The sequence below is a fragment of the Paralichthys olivaceus genome, chromosome 7 (genome assembly GCF_024713975.1).
Source record: "Paralichthys olivaceus isolate ysfri-2021 chromosome 7, ASM2471397v2, whole genome shotgun sequence".
NCBI classification, from domain to species: domain Eukaryota; kingdom Metazoa; phylum Chordata; class Actinopteri; order Pleuronectiformes; family Paralichthyidae; genus Paralichthys; species Paralichthys olivaceus.
In genome coordinates, this window is record NC_091099.1 from 8,140,058 (window position 1) to 8,156,228 (window position 16,171).

The 16,171-nt window shown below is 39.9% G+C and overlaps 4 protein-coding genes across 6 annotated transcripts; 1 reads left to right on the forward strand and 3 right to left on the reverse strand.

Annotated features, from left to right (window-relative positions):
* Window positions 1-2,642: 2,642 nt before the first annotated feature.
* steep1 (STING1 ER exit protein 1) lies at window positions 2,643-3,769 on the reverse strand. Its single transcript, XM_020078191.2, has one exon. It carries the CDS (start codon window positions 3,616-3,618, stop codon window positions 2,941-2,943), a length of 678 nt encoding a protein of 225 aa, XP_019933750.1. The 5' UTR covers window positions 3,619-3,769; the 3' UTR covers window positions 2,643-2,940.
* Window positions 3,770-4,648: 879 nt separating this feature from the next.
* mt2 (metallothionein 2) lies at window positions 4,649-7,699 on the reverse strand. Its single transcript, XM_020078681.2, has 3 exons — window positions 5,447-7,699; window positions 5,262-5,327; window positions 4,649-4,883 (listed from the first exon to the last, which is right to left on the reverse strand). Exons 1-3 carry the CDS (start codon window positions 5,469-5,471, stop codon window positions 4,792-4,794), a joined length of 183 nt encoding a protein of 60 aa, XP_019934240.1. The 5' UTR covers window positions 5,472-7,699; the 3' UTR covers window positions 4,649-4,791.
* A 1,344-nt stretch (window positions 7,700-9,043) lies between these two features.
* On the forward strand, window positions 9,044-11,621 carry LOC109624686 (lathosterol oxidase-like). Of its 2 annotated transcripts, XM_069527986.1 has the most exons (7): window positions 9,044-9,158; window positions 9,260-9,296; window positions 10,161-10,378; window positions 10,466-10,598; window positions 10,796-10,896; window positions 11,001-11,129; window positions 11,352-11,621. In XM_069527986.1, exons 1-7 carry the CDS (start codon window positions 9,156-9,158, stop codon window positions 11,619-11,621), a joined length of 891 nt encoding a protein of 296 aa, XP_069384087.1. In that variant the 5' UTR covers window positions 9,044-9,155. The 2 variants fall into 2 exon arrangements, with proteins under 2 accessions (XP_069384087.1, XP_019935102.1); XM_020079543.2 differs by lacking the exon at window positions 9,260-9,296 and having other exon boundaries at window positions 9,050-9,158.
* anapc13 (anaphase promoting complex subunit 13) lies at window positions 11,294-13,254 on the reverse strand. Of its 2 annotated transcripts, XR_011243391.1 has the most exons (3): window positions 13,007-13,254; window positions 11,853-12,073; window positions 11,294-11,604 (listed from the first exon to the last, which is right to left on the reverse strand). XR_011243391.1 is itself a non-coding variant. In XM_020079542.2 (2 exons), exons 1-2 carry the CDS (start codon window positions 13,103-13,105, stop codon window positions 11,948-11,950), a joined length of 225 nt encoding a protein of 74 aa, XP_019935101.1. In that variant the 5' UTR covers window positions 13,106-13,254; the 3' UTR covers window positions 11,761-11,947. The 2 variants fall into 2 exon arrangements, 1 of the variants encoding a protein (XP_019935101.1); XM_020079542.2 differs by lacking the exon at window positions 11,294-11,604 and having other exon boundaries at window positions 11,761-12,073.
* Between the last annotated feature and the right edge of the window lie 2,917 nt (window positions 13,255-16,171).

A 16,171-nucleotide genomic window follows, 5' to 3' on the forward strand; every position in this document is an offset into this window, starting at 1 on the left:
TCTCATACAGCTTTAACAAGGTTTGACATCCTCTGTCCTTAACCCTCAACAAGAGTGAGGAAAAACTACTAAAAACTTTTTAACAGGGGAAAAAGAATGTAAAAAACCTCAGAGAGAGCCACGTGTGAGGGAATTCCTCACCCAGAACGGACAGAAGTGCAATAGATGCCACGTGTAATGGAGAGTATTTACAGCATTGGTTAAAGTAAACAGTTTGTAGCATGATGGAAGGTAAATGAATTGAGGAATTATTGTCAATAATGGCAGAGTGTCTGAGTAGACATATGTTACATCAAGTCTTGTAATCATAGTCCACAGTCAGCAGCCGCCACGATCAGGATGCACAATCAGCTGCCACCTCGATCATGGTCCACCACTACGATCGGATGCCAGCACGATACAGGATCTGCCATTACGATCATGATCGTTGATTCGTTCGATTTGTTATCTTCTTTTCTTTCTGTTGATTATCCATAACTCCACTGTTTACACATTAAAAGTTCATGGTCAGATTGTGAAGCAACACTGCATAACTCTTTTGACTTTAACTAGGTCATTTGAAAAACAGTTTTATGAAGTGCAGGCTACTAAGGGAGTGTACAAGAGGGTTTAGTGCAATGTTAGTAAATGAATAGTCAGGCTATATCTCTGTTAAACACTGGGTTGCACACTGGGACATATGAAGATTAAAATGTTTGTTCCCCTCTCTTGCTGTTTGTTCTTCTCTCATGAGAATGGAGTTTTACACTGGTTATCTGTTTTTAATTTGGTGACTGATCAGTCGAGCTGTTAAGCCAAGGAAGATAATTGAAGCTAAAAAACAAGATCCGAATGACTTTGCTGAGGATTTAGCAACAACATTAATACCAGTTACGAGTTTTAATGTTGTATTGGATGAAAAATACACCACCACCACATCCTGTTTCTCGAAGGGTAGCAAAAGAAATTGGTGTCAGCATGATGACTCTCTGCACACACACATGCACATGGAGACAGGGCCATTCTCACCAATGTAAGAAATAAATATACAAAACACTGACATATTTTTATCTATAAAAAACCTCACAAATGTACCTGTGTATGGGGGATTTTACATGATAGATAGCTGCATAACTTGATTCTACTATTCCTGTCAGTTTGGTTGTTGGTACCTACAAAATATACAACTGGTTTTGTTGTGATGTATAATTGTAAAAAACAGGTGCAGAGTGAAACGTTTGTAATTATCTTTTGTAAAACCTCTCACTGACAATAAAAAGCCCAGATGGCCAATAACAGCTTCCATGCGACAGTCTGTTGCTTTGTCAGGACAGAAGTGGTCATGTGGAGTTAAAAACCCCAGAGCTTCTTCTTATATAATAGCACATATGTACATGTAAGTGTTTTCTCTGTTATACGACAGAGAGCTCATCACAATTGTGCTTCTGTGACTCCTTCACCTACACATGGCTGAGTCTCCAGGGTCTGGGGTCCCTGTGATCATAAGTGTATCTTGTGATGAGCAAATACTGCCTTTGTATAGCAGAAAATATGAGACATGTGCTCCAAAAGAAAAAAGAAAAAAATACTAAGAATATATTTGTGTATGTCGCAGGAGGACATGCACAGATGGAAATAATATTCTCCCTTATTGCATTATTCTATTGTTATATATTTAGTTCCACAGGGACTTTTTCTCTAAAAACCTTTACATGTGTATTAATTTGTTTGTAACTCTCAATTATTTAGACATTTTGGACAATTGTCTATTTTTTCATGCAATACACTGTAAAATTATTGTAAACCTTTTACAGTTGCCTTTTTTTAAGATGTTTAAATTTAAAGTTGTAAAGTTTTGTTCTTCACCATGGGACAGAGTCTGCAGCCCTTAATATTTTTAATGTGCTCTAAACTGTGGCCAAGTTATTATCCAGTCTACAAAGACACATTGTTCTCCTAATATGTGTCCTGGGTTTTTGTGACCCACATTCTGGGTCTGACCTGGTAGTTTACTCATCTTCTAATGAAATAGTGTCTGATACAGACTGTCTCCAATGTCTGTCTTATTCAAACAAGTTTAAACATTACATCTAATAAACCAAATGATAACATACAATTTATATTTTTGAAACTGAATTCATATTCTTAATTACCAGTGGATGTATGGATTAAGGCTTTGAAATCCTTTTTTTTAAATGCCGATAAATATGTTTCCATCGCTGATTAATCTAGGAGGGGTGCATCATGAACCAGGGAGGAAACATAACATTTCAGAGTGGATCCGGATCATTGCTCAATTCCAAGATCTTTTCTCCTCTTACTTGACAAGATAGACCATCATCCTTGGCTGTGGTATGAGCCCTCTAAGCATGCTTTAGTGTAATATGTCAGATTCCTTAATCAAGATCTTCCAATGACTTGCTTTGTTCCAAGGCCCAACACCCACAGACAGCCAGTTTAAATTTTTTTTAAAACAATCACTTCAGCTCTTGTAGGTTTAAATACAAATGAACTTTGTTATATGTGCACAAATACACATTTATGACCTTTACGCAAAATTAAACTGAATTTTATCATCAGTGGTCAGGAAGTCATAAGTTCAAACAGCCCGTTTGTTTTTCTAGACTTTGGCTCGTGTAACACCAAGAGAAAATGCCTTTAAATACTATGCCAACAGGTTTATTTGATCTTACATTTTTGTACAAAATAACATTTAAAAAAAAAAATAAAGTAACGCCTACAACTTCTTTCCAAGATCGAAATCTCAACATGCAACAGCCTCTTTATCAATCCTGTTTCTATGTGTCCAGATAATAAAAGGTGCTGTTACTCCAGACCAACTGAACAGATCAGGTCGAAGCTGCAGGATCCACTGTGCTTCAGTGTGTGTGATGGAAACAGGTAAACAGTCACTGTGTGTGTGTGTGTGTGTGTGTGTGTCCCTCCCTCAGTGAGACTCATCTACTTGAACTGATTATCGATGAGTGTCCCCTTCATCTTCGCCTTCTTGGCCTCCAGCTCAGCCAGCTCCTGCAGCCTCCTCTTGCTCATGCCCTTCCTCTCCAGCTGCTTCTCGATCACCTTGGCGTTCTGGGCGTACGAGTCGGCCACCTCCCGGGCCTCGATCTCCTCCTCCTCCTCGTCGATGGTGGACACGGTGACGGAGCTGAACTTGCCCATGTCTTTGGTCCGCTTGGTCATCATGACGCGGACCTTCTTGGGCGCCTCGGGCTGCTTCTGGCTGTACACGCTGGTGTTGCCGAAGCCCTGCCCAAACTTCACCACGGCCCCGTCCACGATGAAGGTGGCCGGGCTGTTCTTCTCCTGGTGCTGGTAGAAGAGCAACAGGCCGCACTTGCCGCACTTCTTGCGGCGCTGCCTCTCGATGCCCTCGGCCCTCTTGACGTACGCGGTCTCGTCCACCTCCACGTTGCAGAACTTGTGGGCATGTTTGGCCGCGTCGATCACCCGGGCTCGGTCCCAGGGTCTCATGGGAAGCTTCTCCAGCTGACAGTCCAGCACCAGGACCATCTGTCCACACAGGCAGTAGTAGACATGCAGCGGCTTCTCTCCGTCATCGTACTCCTCTCGGTCTCTGGTGTCCGAGCACACGACGCTTCTGGACACGACCTTCGGCATTTTGAATTCGTTTTAAACGCGTATTGTTGAGTTAAACGCTGCTACTGAGACGCCATGACGACGAAAACACGATTTACCTTCAACAAACAGACCCGAACACCGAAGCAACGCTTCCTGTGTCCGTCACTTCCGCTGCTCCGACAGTGTTCCCTTTGCTTCCGCCTGATGTGAAGGTTCCACCTTGCAGTCGCTCTTGTGAAGATTTATCTAAAAGCTGCAAAATGAATTAAAATAACCTAATAAACTTCTTTTATTTTAGTTTGGGACACCTTTACCATTTCATGCTGTGTTTTCAGGTAGATCTTTAATAGATTTTTGCATCAAGTCACCTCAAAGAATTTAGACATTCACCAGTCCAGGCTCCAAGAGAAAATTGCAAAGTGGAAGCAATTGCTATCAAAACATCTTGACCTTCCTAAACACATTGAAAATGTCTTATAAACTGTTAAACCTACGAACATGCATACAACCAGCCCTGCACAAACATCACTCCTCGTGTGGAGAGCATCATGCTTTTGCATCCCCCGGGCCTGAACTGCTCACAATTTACAGAGAAACTGATGACAAGCTAGTGTCAGGGTGTCTGAGGACCAGCTTATCAGTGGATGCAGAAGGTCAAGGACCCTCCTTAAGTCTACAATGACTGGAGTGGTCTAATCAGAATCCAGACCTCAACTCAAGTGTTTTAAGACCAGAGCACATTGTTCTGAAGGATCTACAAATGTTTTTTTCTGCCACTTCAAATCACAATTGGTCCACACAGGGCCAGTGACTGCTGCACACTTGTGGTAATTATATCATGGTGTTTAGAACATGCAATGTTTAAATGCAATAATTCGTATTGAAAGCCTCAGCTTAGCCACATAATGTTTCCCTTAAGTTAAAATCTGGAGCAAACAAAGCAGCCTTGACCCTCAGCTGTATACATGTCTGACCTTGGTTAGGAGATTTACACTGCAGCACAGCTCATTTTAATAATCATATTTGCAACAACACATTCACTTGACACCCAAAACTCAGGACAACTGCATTGAGGAAACATGTTGATTTTAATATTGAAAGACAAGTACAAAAGCCATTTTTCTCATTCTAGACATTTGCAGCTACAGTTAAATCAGTTACGAGCACATAGGCTCCACAGTGCATCAGGCTCCACAGTGCATCAGGCTCCTCTCACTGACAGCAGCTGGTGTCGCATGTCTTCCCTTTGCACACGCAGCCAGAGGCGCACTTGGTGCAGCCGGATGGGCAGCATGGGCAGCAGCCTGCAATGCAAGGTCAAAACTGCATTAGTGACACATCAGCAGTCACCTCATCTTCAGGCTTTTAGAGGAGGAGAAAAATAAAAACTGTAAACACCACATCTAACTACATAAAAATAAGAACATCTTGTCTTCTCTTATGCAAAGGTTGTAAATATGGTGGAGAGAGAAACAATTTACACCTTTAAATTGTGGCTGATTAAGACAATCACAGTCACCTGGGCAGGTGACACTACAAATTCAACACATGTGGTGCTGAATTTTAAATATGATACTATAAATAGACAATTTGCTGATAGGGTTAAAGAAAAAGCTCAGACTAGGTTAAGATTAAAGCACCAGTGTTAAGATTCACATTGATATGTGATGGATGTGACTTACTCTTGTTGCAGGTGGTGCAGGTGCAGTTCTTGCAGGTGCAAGATCCTCCGCAGTTGCAGGTTCCACCTATAAATAGAGGGAACGTGACACGAGGGATTAGCTTCATGTGGTCCGGCAATGACAGAAGATGGAAAAACAGAAAATATCTTAAAAACAGGGGTTCTATAATAAAGACAGATACTGACTCTTGGAGCAGTCGCAGGGGTCCATGTCTCTCAGGGTTTTTCTGGATCTTCCTCAGTGGAGCAGGTGAATCTCTAGGTTGAGTCTCAGTGTTGTGATCACGCACTTCAGGGGCGGCTCCATTTATAGCAGCCCCGGAACAACAGGGCCGAGTGCAAACATGTGTGTGTCACGTCGCACGTGGGCACGTACGTGTGCGACAACAATGAAATGTGTGCGCACGAGCAGCAGCAGGAGGAGTGGGGGGGGGGGGGGAGGAGAGAGAGAGAGATTCCCAGATTCACACGAGGTGAAGTGTCGTCTGAAAATTACATAAGATCCCCGGACCCCCCCTCCTCTGCCCCCGGAATAATTAACGTGTTTACATCATTATATAAAGTGGAATGTTTAGATCACAGTTCATCATAACAACATGTTTTTATTTCCATGTATATAAAGAGCAAGGATATATTTGAATACATGAGTGTTTAGTATAAATAATATAAAGAAGCTGTTTTGCACTCGTTTGATTTTTGCGCACGGATTCATGAAAGGAAATTTCCATGCTGATGAAAGGCTGCCACGTGGGGACACACTGACTTCAAATTAAATTAATTCCACGCTTGTTTTTATTTGAATCCATGTAGAAGTTTACAGTGTGTGCTCAAATCATCAAATATCTCGTATACACCGTGATGGCGTAGTATATGTGTGGATTTCATTACTCACGTGCATTATATATATTTTTAAAATGATTTAGTTAAATATAATTCACTACTATTATTCTAAGGTTCAGCTGTATTTCCGGGACTCTTGCTTCAGACTATATAACATAAAAGTTTGTCTATATTATATTATGTTTACTATTATTAATTAGTCACACACTGTTGAGTAAATATATCTTGACAATTATTTTGTATTGCTTCAATCTATAAAACATGAAAAAAATACGCTTGTGTGTATTAATTTACAGTTTATTTGTATTCAATAGTTTACGGGGGCTGAGCAAATAAACCCTTATTTTTCATCGCATCAAATAATAAAATAAAATATTCTGTTCTAGGATTCGACCAGTGCACTAACAACAGATGAGACTCAGGGACAATGTGTATAATTACAATAAAGTCTGATTTGATTTTGATTTAAATCCAGCTTCAGTAAAAACCTTCATTATTTTACTCAGACAGTATTTTAAGCACTTTCATTATTTCTCGTTCACGTGTGAATCAGTGTTTTCAGGCGTGTGCACACGGCACTAACAGACCTGTTGCCATCGTTTCGCTCTGGCGCGCACAGCTGTGCACACGGCCCTACTCTACGAACAATATGATGCCTTCACGGACTGTGTACAGTAGGAAAAAATTTAACTTAACTCCAGAGCAGAAAACAATGACAGATCTTTTTATACGTGATGCAACAGAAACCATAAGAACTCTCATTTAGTTATACAAGATATTTGTATGTCAGTTTATAAAGCATTAATGCCGTCTTATTTTGAAAATGACCAGGCTATGTGACTGTTTGTCTTCATGTTGCTTTAGAGATAATTAGCGCTTCATCAAAAAGACAAACATCATGTCCCGTCACATGAAACATTTTATATTTCTATGATATTTTCTATCCGAGCTAACACACACTTCCTCTGCTGTAAGGCTGTTTACATTCCCAGTTTTCCGATGTCGGAGCTGGTGTTGGGCTCTTGAAGGCAACGTTGTCCCCTGTTTTTGCGCTCGCTGTTTGGAAACTTTTTTACACTTTTCACCAACATGTCACAACAAAGCTGCTGAGTCACGACTCACTGTGACCAGTGCAAACAACACAGGGACGTGTGAATTACAAGAGAATATTCTGGAAACATATTTAGATCAGATCATCTTTATGTGAATTTCTTATTGAGTAGGTCTGATAACAACTTTGGAACCAGGTCCATACACATTGTTGTTGTCTTGTTCTTCAAAATACTTTATTTTGAACAGGACATTTTAGATTCAAATTTAGAATTCAAGCAGGTATCAAGGACACACATGTAAAACTCCCAAATCTTTGTAACATGCTTCCCATTCAAATTAATCTTAAATGCAATCACTAGAAAATTGTATATTCTTTTTTTTTTAAATCATTTATTGTTAGATTGAATGTTTGTGTCTGTGTTATATCGTAACTAATTGTTATTATTTTGGACAATGAGAAAGGCTTTCACTTCATTTCATTGTTCAACCATATAAAAATCTGTTTTCAGTACCTTAGTGTGTGTGATGCTTGGAGAGAATGAAAGTGAGGATGTTAAAGTGGAAGAACAGCAAGTGATTAAACACAAGAGTTCAGGATATACAAAAAACTTTAGGAACATTAGGAAAAAAGGGATGTTAGCAGTTTTTAACATTTAAGCTAAAACATGGACTTTCTCTCTGTAGCTCTCTGTTTCTGATTTTCACAATCATCAGGTATTTGATCATGTGTGGTGATAATAATGAATTCTGTGAACATTTTTTGACTGTGTCACGAAAGTACTGCCAAACATAAACACACTGATTCCTCATTTAGTCTCTCGAGACTTAGTTTGAGTTTGAGTTCTTGTCCACTGGTTGTTTAATACACTTAAATAAGTGTTATTTATTCAGCTTTTCAACAACCATATATGACTGCGATGATTCCCTGTGTTATTCTGTAATATTCAGAGTGACAACCATGAAAAGTGTGCAAAGTGCAGCGGGATGGTTCTGCTCACGGCACAGAGAGGTGCAGTTAGTGTCAGAGAGCTCTAGAGGGAGACAGCTACTTGTTTATGTGTAAAGAATATAGAGCAGTCATAAAGAGAGAGTCGTTTCTTTGCAGGAGCGTTTTATGAACATTTTTGTTCATGGATTTGAACCATTTAGTTACATTAAAAACATGCATTCGTCATTGAATTTACTCTCATTACACAGGTCGAGTTCAGGTCAAGAGAAACACGTTTCAACTGGGACAGACTCCTGAACAAAACATTAACCTTTCAATACATTAATTCTGACCAAAATAGAGTGGAACAAGAAGCTGCTTGTGTGAAAATATCCTGTTCAGGGTTTTTTGTGCAGGTCGTCCTCTTTACTTGGACAATAAAACGTCACATTGCCCACCTCTCACTGAGTGACGGGCTGCATGCCGCTGTCTGTGAGAGACCGTGTGTGTGTGTGTGTGTGTGTGTGTGTGTGTGTGTGTGTGTGTGTGTGTGTGTGTGTGTGTGTGTGTGTGTGTTAAAGGACAGACTGTTCAGGGTGAATTTGATCCTGCAGCCAACTAGAGGGTACATGCACTGCAAAATATGACAAGCTTTCTCCTGCTAATGATTCTATTTTGCAGTTCAAAATGCAGTTCATGGTTTAATGACACTAATTCCATTTATGAATGCACCTATATGTTTTTAGAAAGACATTAAACTGGAGATTCATTCTTATTGTGATGAACCAAATTTAATTTCCTGGGTTAAAATGAACCATCTGCATGTAAAAGAGACAATTTCACTGTAACTCCACTGAATTTAGCAGGAATTGGCTGGAAGATCCAGTCTCTCACTGTCACTGAGCTCCTTGTTATTTGCTGAGCATGCTGGGATCTTGTTCCACCCTAACTCAAACCCATATGTGAGTCAATGTCACCCCGTGATCCTGTCAGGATACCTGCTGCCTAAACCAAATGAAGCCAGGAGGAGCCTCCCTTTAACTCTTTACATTTCTGGGAAACATATTGGAATTCATGGTAAAGTCATAATAGCAGTGAACAATTTGCAAAGCTATATGTCACGTTATTTCTGCCACAAAACATGGTGCTGTGTGAAGAGAAACTGCTCCACTTTCTAGGAACGTTCACACCGACCAGACATCTGCCCTGGTCCAGGTTAGTTCTGCTGCAATAACCTCTTTTAAAAATCCAGACAAAATAATTTGAGCATAAAACTGCTGTTTTGGATTAATTAAAACATTTAAAATATTTCTGAATACAGGGTCGATGTTTGTAAAGCTACTGATTTTTTCATCCAGTTGCTATTTAAAATCAATGTGTTTTGCTCCTATTTGCTTTCAATAGTTTCAGTAAAAGCAAATATGAATTATTATTTTATATAGTTTTACTATATTAATATAGTATAACTACACATTAAATAGCTTATCTTGTTATTATGCTACATTTTTTACAATGAAAAGTGATTACATTATGAATTAACATTTAATACGTTGGAGAATTAATTTATATAGAGAATACAAAAAAAAAAAACAAATAAACAGAACATTTCCTGAAACACCAATTTTCTTAGCTTTGACCTGAAATGCATATAAATGCATCTGTGTGAGCAGATTACTGATTTGGAATTAACATTTTATGTACTGAATATAGTCTGAATGGGATTAAGAGCCTTTCATCAACTAAATCAATCAATGCATCAGCAATGCTTTGATGACTAAAGGAGAACTAATATCTGGACTTTGGTCTTTTCATCAGTCGACCAACCTGCAGCCAACAGTTAATACACAGCGTCATTCTTGGAGGTAAAACTAGTCTTTTGAGCTTTAATGTTTTTACACTGAAATCACAGCCGGAGGTGAGACAGTGGTCATTGATTTTCCAACTCGATTAAAAAAATAAAGGCTAAAATGATCACAATAACACAATCATTGTAAATGTTTTTTCTTCTCAGCACTGTTGAGTTGTAGTTTCTGTTGTGCAATTAGGAAGGCTGATATTTTCACTGCTCTTAACCCGCAGACTGTGCCATGGATCGCGTGCTGAACATCGCTGACCACTACATCCTCACTCCGTACGTTTACCCGGCCTCGTGGCCCGAGGATGAAGCTCTGCGTCAGATCATCAGCCTGTGGGTGGTGACAACAATGGGAGCAGAGCTGCTCTACCTGGGCTTTGGTGCTCTTAACTTCTACAGTGTGTTTGACCACAATCTCATGAAACATCCACAGTTTATTAAGGTACGGCGACGCTCTTTATTAACAGTCTAACAATTCACAAGAAAATTTCTCTCAAATCCTAACTTCATGTCTCTGATCGAACAACAGAACCAGGTTAGAAAAGAAATCCAGCTGGGAGTCACCTCGATTTTCTGGATGAGCTTCCCCACAGTAGCTATTTTCTTCTGGGAGATCAGGGGACACAGCAAACTTCATGACAACATCAGCGAATCTTCCCTGGGTATGAAAACTCTATATCTTAAAAACCAGGCCAGGGTTCATATAAACTTTGATTGATTTTAAATTAAAAAGAAAGTTACTTCGTAAGTAATGTGAGTAACAGAGTCCAGCCTGAATCCAACATTTCCTATATAATAAACAGGTTGAAATAATTAGTCCCTCTCAGACTTAAATGTGAGCATGGTTTGTTTGTGTCAGGCTGGCCTGGAGTGTTCCTGAGCATTGCTGGCTTCTTGTTCTTTACCGACATGTGGATCTACTGGATACACCGGTGGATGCATCATAAGCGCATTTACAAGGTGAAGATATTTTCCTATCAAGAGGCAGAGTAAAAGTTGGAATTCATTTATCAGGTTGCCATTTGATAATATTTCAAACATTTTGTTTTGTTTTCGCCCCTCAGCACTTACATAAGCAACACCACGTATTCAAGATCCCCACGCCATTTGCCAGCCATGCCTTCCACCCACTCGATGGCTTCCTGCAGAGCTTACCCTACCATGTCTACGCCTTCATCTTTCCCCTGCAAAAGGTGATGGTCTGACTCTCACTCTTTACTTTACATACATTGATATCAGATCTGAGGTTTCAGGGAGAAACGATAATGCAAATTTTGAAACCAGAATTATCAGTCACTTCTCTCACTTACACTTTTCCTGAGTTGAACAATTGTTAAGATAAATTCGGACACTACTGTTTAAACTCTGTCATGTTGAAATGTTTTATATTGGCATTTTGTACTTTGACATTACAGGTGGTGTACCTCTCACTCTTTGTCTTTGTCAATTTTTGGACCATTTCCATACACGACGGAGATTACCGCATCCCCGGCCCTCTGATATGTGTGATTAACAGTGCTGCTCACCATGTGGACCATCACCTCTACTTCAACTACAACTATGGACAATACTTCACGCTCTGGGATCGTCTGGGGGGCTCCTACAGGCATCCCTCTGCCCTGCTGGGGGAGGGGTCCCACGACCACGTACGCAAGCTCATGGCAGAGGCTGCAAAGAAAAAGTGATGGTGGAAGCAGCAGCCTGGATATTTTTGTTTCTCAATAGAACATCTCTGGGAGGTTTCCGGTGAGAAACCGATGCTATAGTTACACCAACAGACATCTGGAGCATACATTTAAAATACAAGGAAAACCGGAGGCAATATGGAGTTTGGATGATGTGACATTTTCCTTCTAGAGACAAGCAGGGGAAGCTGTCACAATGATGTTATGGTAAAGTACAGTTGAGTCATTTACTTTGTAGATCTTTTGTCCTGTTGCACTGAAGTCTCTGCAGTTGAGAGATGATATGGAGATTTCTGTTGAAATGGCAGCAACTTTTCAGAAGTCTTTCAGCTTCCGGTGCTCGGTGTGTTTTCGTGGAGGCTCTGCAAGGCGAGGTCCGTCCACTTCATCTCTTGCTCTTTCACCGACTCTGTGGATCCTCCATTGTCCTGCTCAGCTTCAGGCAGCTCGCTCTGACAGAGGACAGGGAATATAAGATGCCATGATCCTCACAAGTTATAATAATCTCAGTTCAGTCCATTTTATCAGGACAAAAAAACTGGGAGCTTATGAAGCCAGAATCATAAAGGTTGTGAAGGTTTTGAGCCTATTTTTGTCTTTATGTTTGAGCAGGAGAGAACCCCCCCTTACTGATTATCTTCACAGTTGTTATATCTGTTTTAAAAGTTTGTGAACCTCACATAACAACTGAGAACAGATCAAATTGGGCTGGTTCATATGTGCTTCATCAGATTTGTAAATTGTTAAAGAATCGTGTCATCATATTAAACCTCCACTGCTCAGCAACTGTCACACTAGCAGCAGAACGAATCCATAACACGTGAGGTTTGTTTGGTGCTCACAGAAACAGTATGTCACCGATATACTTCCACATAAGATGAATTAACAATGACATCTCATGCCTTGTGAAAACCCCAATGTTCGATTAAAAATGTGTACGAGTCCCCGCACCTGACTGTAAACAAGCTTTGAATGTTGGTTTCTTGCTAAAGCTATCAGTGATCAGTACGTGATGCTTTTATATATTTATTTTATTTTACAAGAGGAACAGAACAAGAAACAAGTACATATGGGGTTGTATAGAATAACAAACAGGAGCATACAAACATGCAAACCAGGGGTGTTATAAATCATATAAATATCCTGTAGGATTTAAAGATATTCAAAGTTCTAACAGCTTTTTTGTTGGATGATTTGGAAATTATGTTCACATATTGTTCAAAGTCTTTCATAAAAAACTGTCTTTTATTGATATATTTGCATTTATGGATGAAAAATGAACAACATCAGATTCATTGTTATTTTTCTGGAGTCAGTCAGGATCGCTAGACATGGGTCCAGGTGTAGTTCTAACTATGCTCTGTATGTGGCGCTGCAGCACGTACCAGGGGGATGGTGACGTCTTCATACGGCAGCTTGTCTTCCCTCCAGGCATCGTCGGTGAGATCCAGGACTCTCCCGTCTCTCTGGATTTCACTGTCCATCCTCTGAGCACGAGTTCAGATGCTAACTTTCCCTCCGCCTGGTTTAGCCTCAAGCTAACTACAACAACCGCCTCACTGCGGAAGAAGATGCCGATGAAAGAGAGTCAGAGTCCGCCGCTGCTTTCACAGCTTCACTGACTGTTTGACTAACACACAGAACAACGACAGAGTTTAAACCGGAGACTTTATATAAAGAGTTTATCTCGTTAAACTGTTTTACACGTTTCAAACCAGTTGACGCGGCAGTTGTGTGTAAGCCAGTTGACGCTTGGTGATGATGTAAGCAGTGGCGCATTCAAGTGCCGTAGGAGAGATTCTGTCTTTCCCATAAAAGCTGTGTTAGTTTATGACAGAGACGTTATTGAATAATAACCATAATAATAATTATAATAATACGAATAACTCGAGCCTCTCAGGGGACACAAGGACGCTTTATATATTTGAGGTGACGCAGACAAAGCCAAGGACAGATAGCATCACACCAGGTCATATTCATATTAATACAATTAGGCATTTCTTTTGGAATCAATGGCTCACTTGAAATGGAGCCTTTTGAAAGTGTTTTACAATAGTGATATTCATATAAAATATTAGAAGCGATGGAGGTTTTGGAGTCAGTGGGTCACATGACGAAAATATGCGTTTTATTCAAATATTAACATTCACATAAAATATTTGAAGCACTGGAATAAAATTCAAATGGGCGTTTCCTGTAAATCCAGGGCAATAATACAACTCAGCATTGCTTTGGAGTTTGAAGCTACTCAAAAATGTGACTTCTAAAACATTCATACTTATTTAAAATACAAGAAGCAAGAAGATCTAATAATGGCTCATAAAAATGGATGCAATCTGTGTATCTGGGGTAAAACAGTAAAACAATACATTTATTTCCTGTTTACTTCACAAATGTAAAAAAAAAACATGCAAATGAAACCTGATGTTTACATGTTTCCATGGTGACCAGGGGCCGTCTCTAAGCCCTGGCTGTGGCTAGAGTTAGCATAAAGACCCAACACAGATATTTAAGCTGGTCTACGGTGATTGAAGGTAACTATGTTTAACTGCTAACAGACAGGGGACAGTGGGATTTAATTCAGAAAGTGATCAGTCAGTGATACAGTAAATCTCTATAGTGAGCTAATTTTGATTTAGCTTCAGAAGATATCCATGATTAGCTTTGCTGCATAGTTGAGCATTGAACAGGTTGCTACCATTTAACTTAACCACGACCTAGAAAACAAAATATCCCTGTTTTATTTTAATTGTTAGATACCTTAATATTACCTTCATACTTGATACTTTATTTACAAGAAATGAAGACATCCATATTGGAAAAATGTGTAATTCTTATCAAGCAGGTGTAGCTTTTTAATGTAGCTGCCACTTAATGTTTGTGTTGTTTTCAAAGGTGTTTATAGTAAAAAAAGAGAAATCACCTCTGCACCTCAGTTTTGTGTGGTCTTCAGTTGTTCATGTCAGCAACTGGACTTGCTTGAGTTTCTTAAAGACGTTTAACTCCTCACCCAAGAGGCTTCTTCACTTTTACCAGACTGGTGGGAAGTTCCAGGTATTTAACGTCATTATATTAAAGCTCAGGCTTTTACATTGGAGAAACAAAACCACCGGTTGGCCCAACACAGGAGAGCCAGTTCTTTGGGACACCTGTTGGATAGAACTGAAAAAAGCCTCTTGGATGATCGGTGAAACGCCAAGAAACTCAAGACGTGCAGATACCATGATTTTTTCACAGACGTGTTTTGTGTAATCTTGTATCTGAGGTTGGTGAAGAATTCTGATATCTTCTACAGGTGCTGCAGAGATGTCAGCCTCTCAAGAGCAGCAGGTAGAAAACACATGTGCCAGCCCTGGAAACCCGGTGTTCTCCTGCATGATGACTCCAACAGGGAAACCATTGCTGAGAACAAAGCACCAGAACCCCCTGTACAGAACCTCTTCCAGTGACTACGGCCGTCTCCCGCCAACCTTTGAAACCGCACCGTGTACTTTCCACCCAAAATCACAAAAATTCTCTGCAGAGCTGGGCAGGACTGGGCCGTATCGTGACACCTCCCTCAACACAGCCCTGGACCGGAGCCGAGTGTATGACTGCCCCAATTTATATCACACCATCTAAATACATATGCATGAGAAAACCTTTTGTTCTGTCCTGTCCTGACCTGAAGTGTAGTTTAGAGGACACTAGTCTAAATTAACAGTGTAAGAATGCCTATTCAGTGTGAGGACAACCTTAGTATTTGATTTGAATGAGCTAAAGCTCTTTAATTACAGCATTATGTCAGACCACATGAGCTTATTCAGTCTTTAAACTCAATGAGACATTTTTAAACTGATTAAAATCTGGGAATTCAGTTTTTATTCCATTACTTTATGTAAAGAACTTTTTTCTCTGTCAGTGTCTGTTTCTTTGCTAATGTGGATGCCACTTAATTCTTTCAACATTTCCTATGCCTTGATTGGTAGTTCAGATGCCTGAATGTTTGCACATCAAACTGAACTGGACTTGTTGAATCATATTATGGTCATGATAACACAGAGTTCAATGGACTGCAGCCTGGAACATGGACCTGGACTCTGCTGTCTCTCAGCCCACCTCTCTGCTGTATTTTCTGATTCACAGACCTGAATGACCTTGGGTTAGTGTTACTATGTTAGTGTTAAATAAATGTGTCTCAAAACACCTCATCTGCATGATAACCTCTGTATATTCTGTGTCTTGTTGTTCTGGCAACAATTATTCTGAACTCGATTCACATAGTTTAAAATTATGACAGCATGTATTTTATAGCACCACGTTTAAACTTCTAGTTTCTAATAGAACTTGTCTCAATCATTCACAATTTCTCTCACAGTTCATGAAAGCAGCCTATTGAGGTTTTTTGTAAATCTCCTGACTGAGGAGTGCGTTCACTGACCTTAGGACAATTCGACTTCAGAGTATCTGGTTGACTTCAACCTTAAATTCCTTATATTTGTTGACATTTTTTAATCTTATAAATGTGCAGTGAAACACCTGATGTAAACACGGCGGTCCTTAGTGTTAGT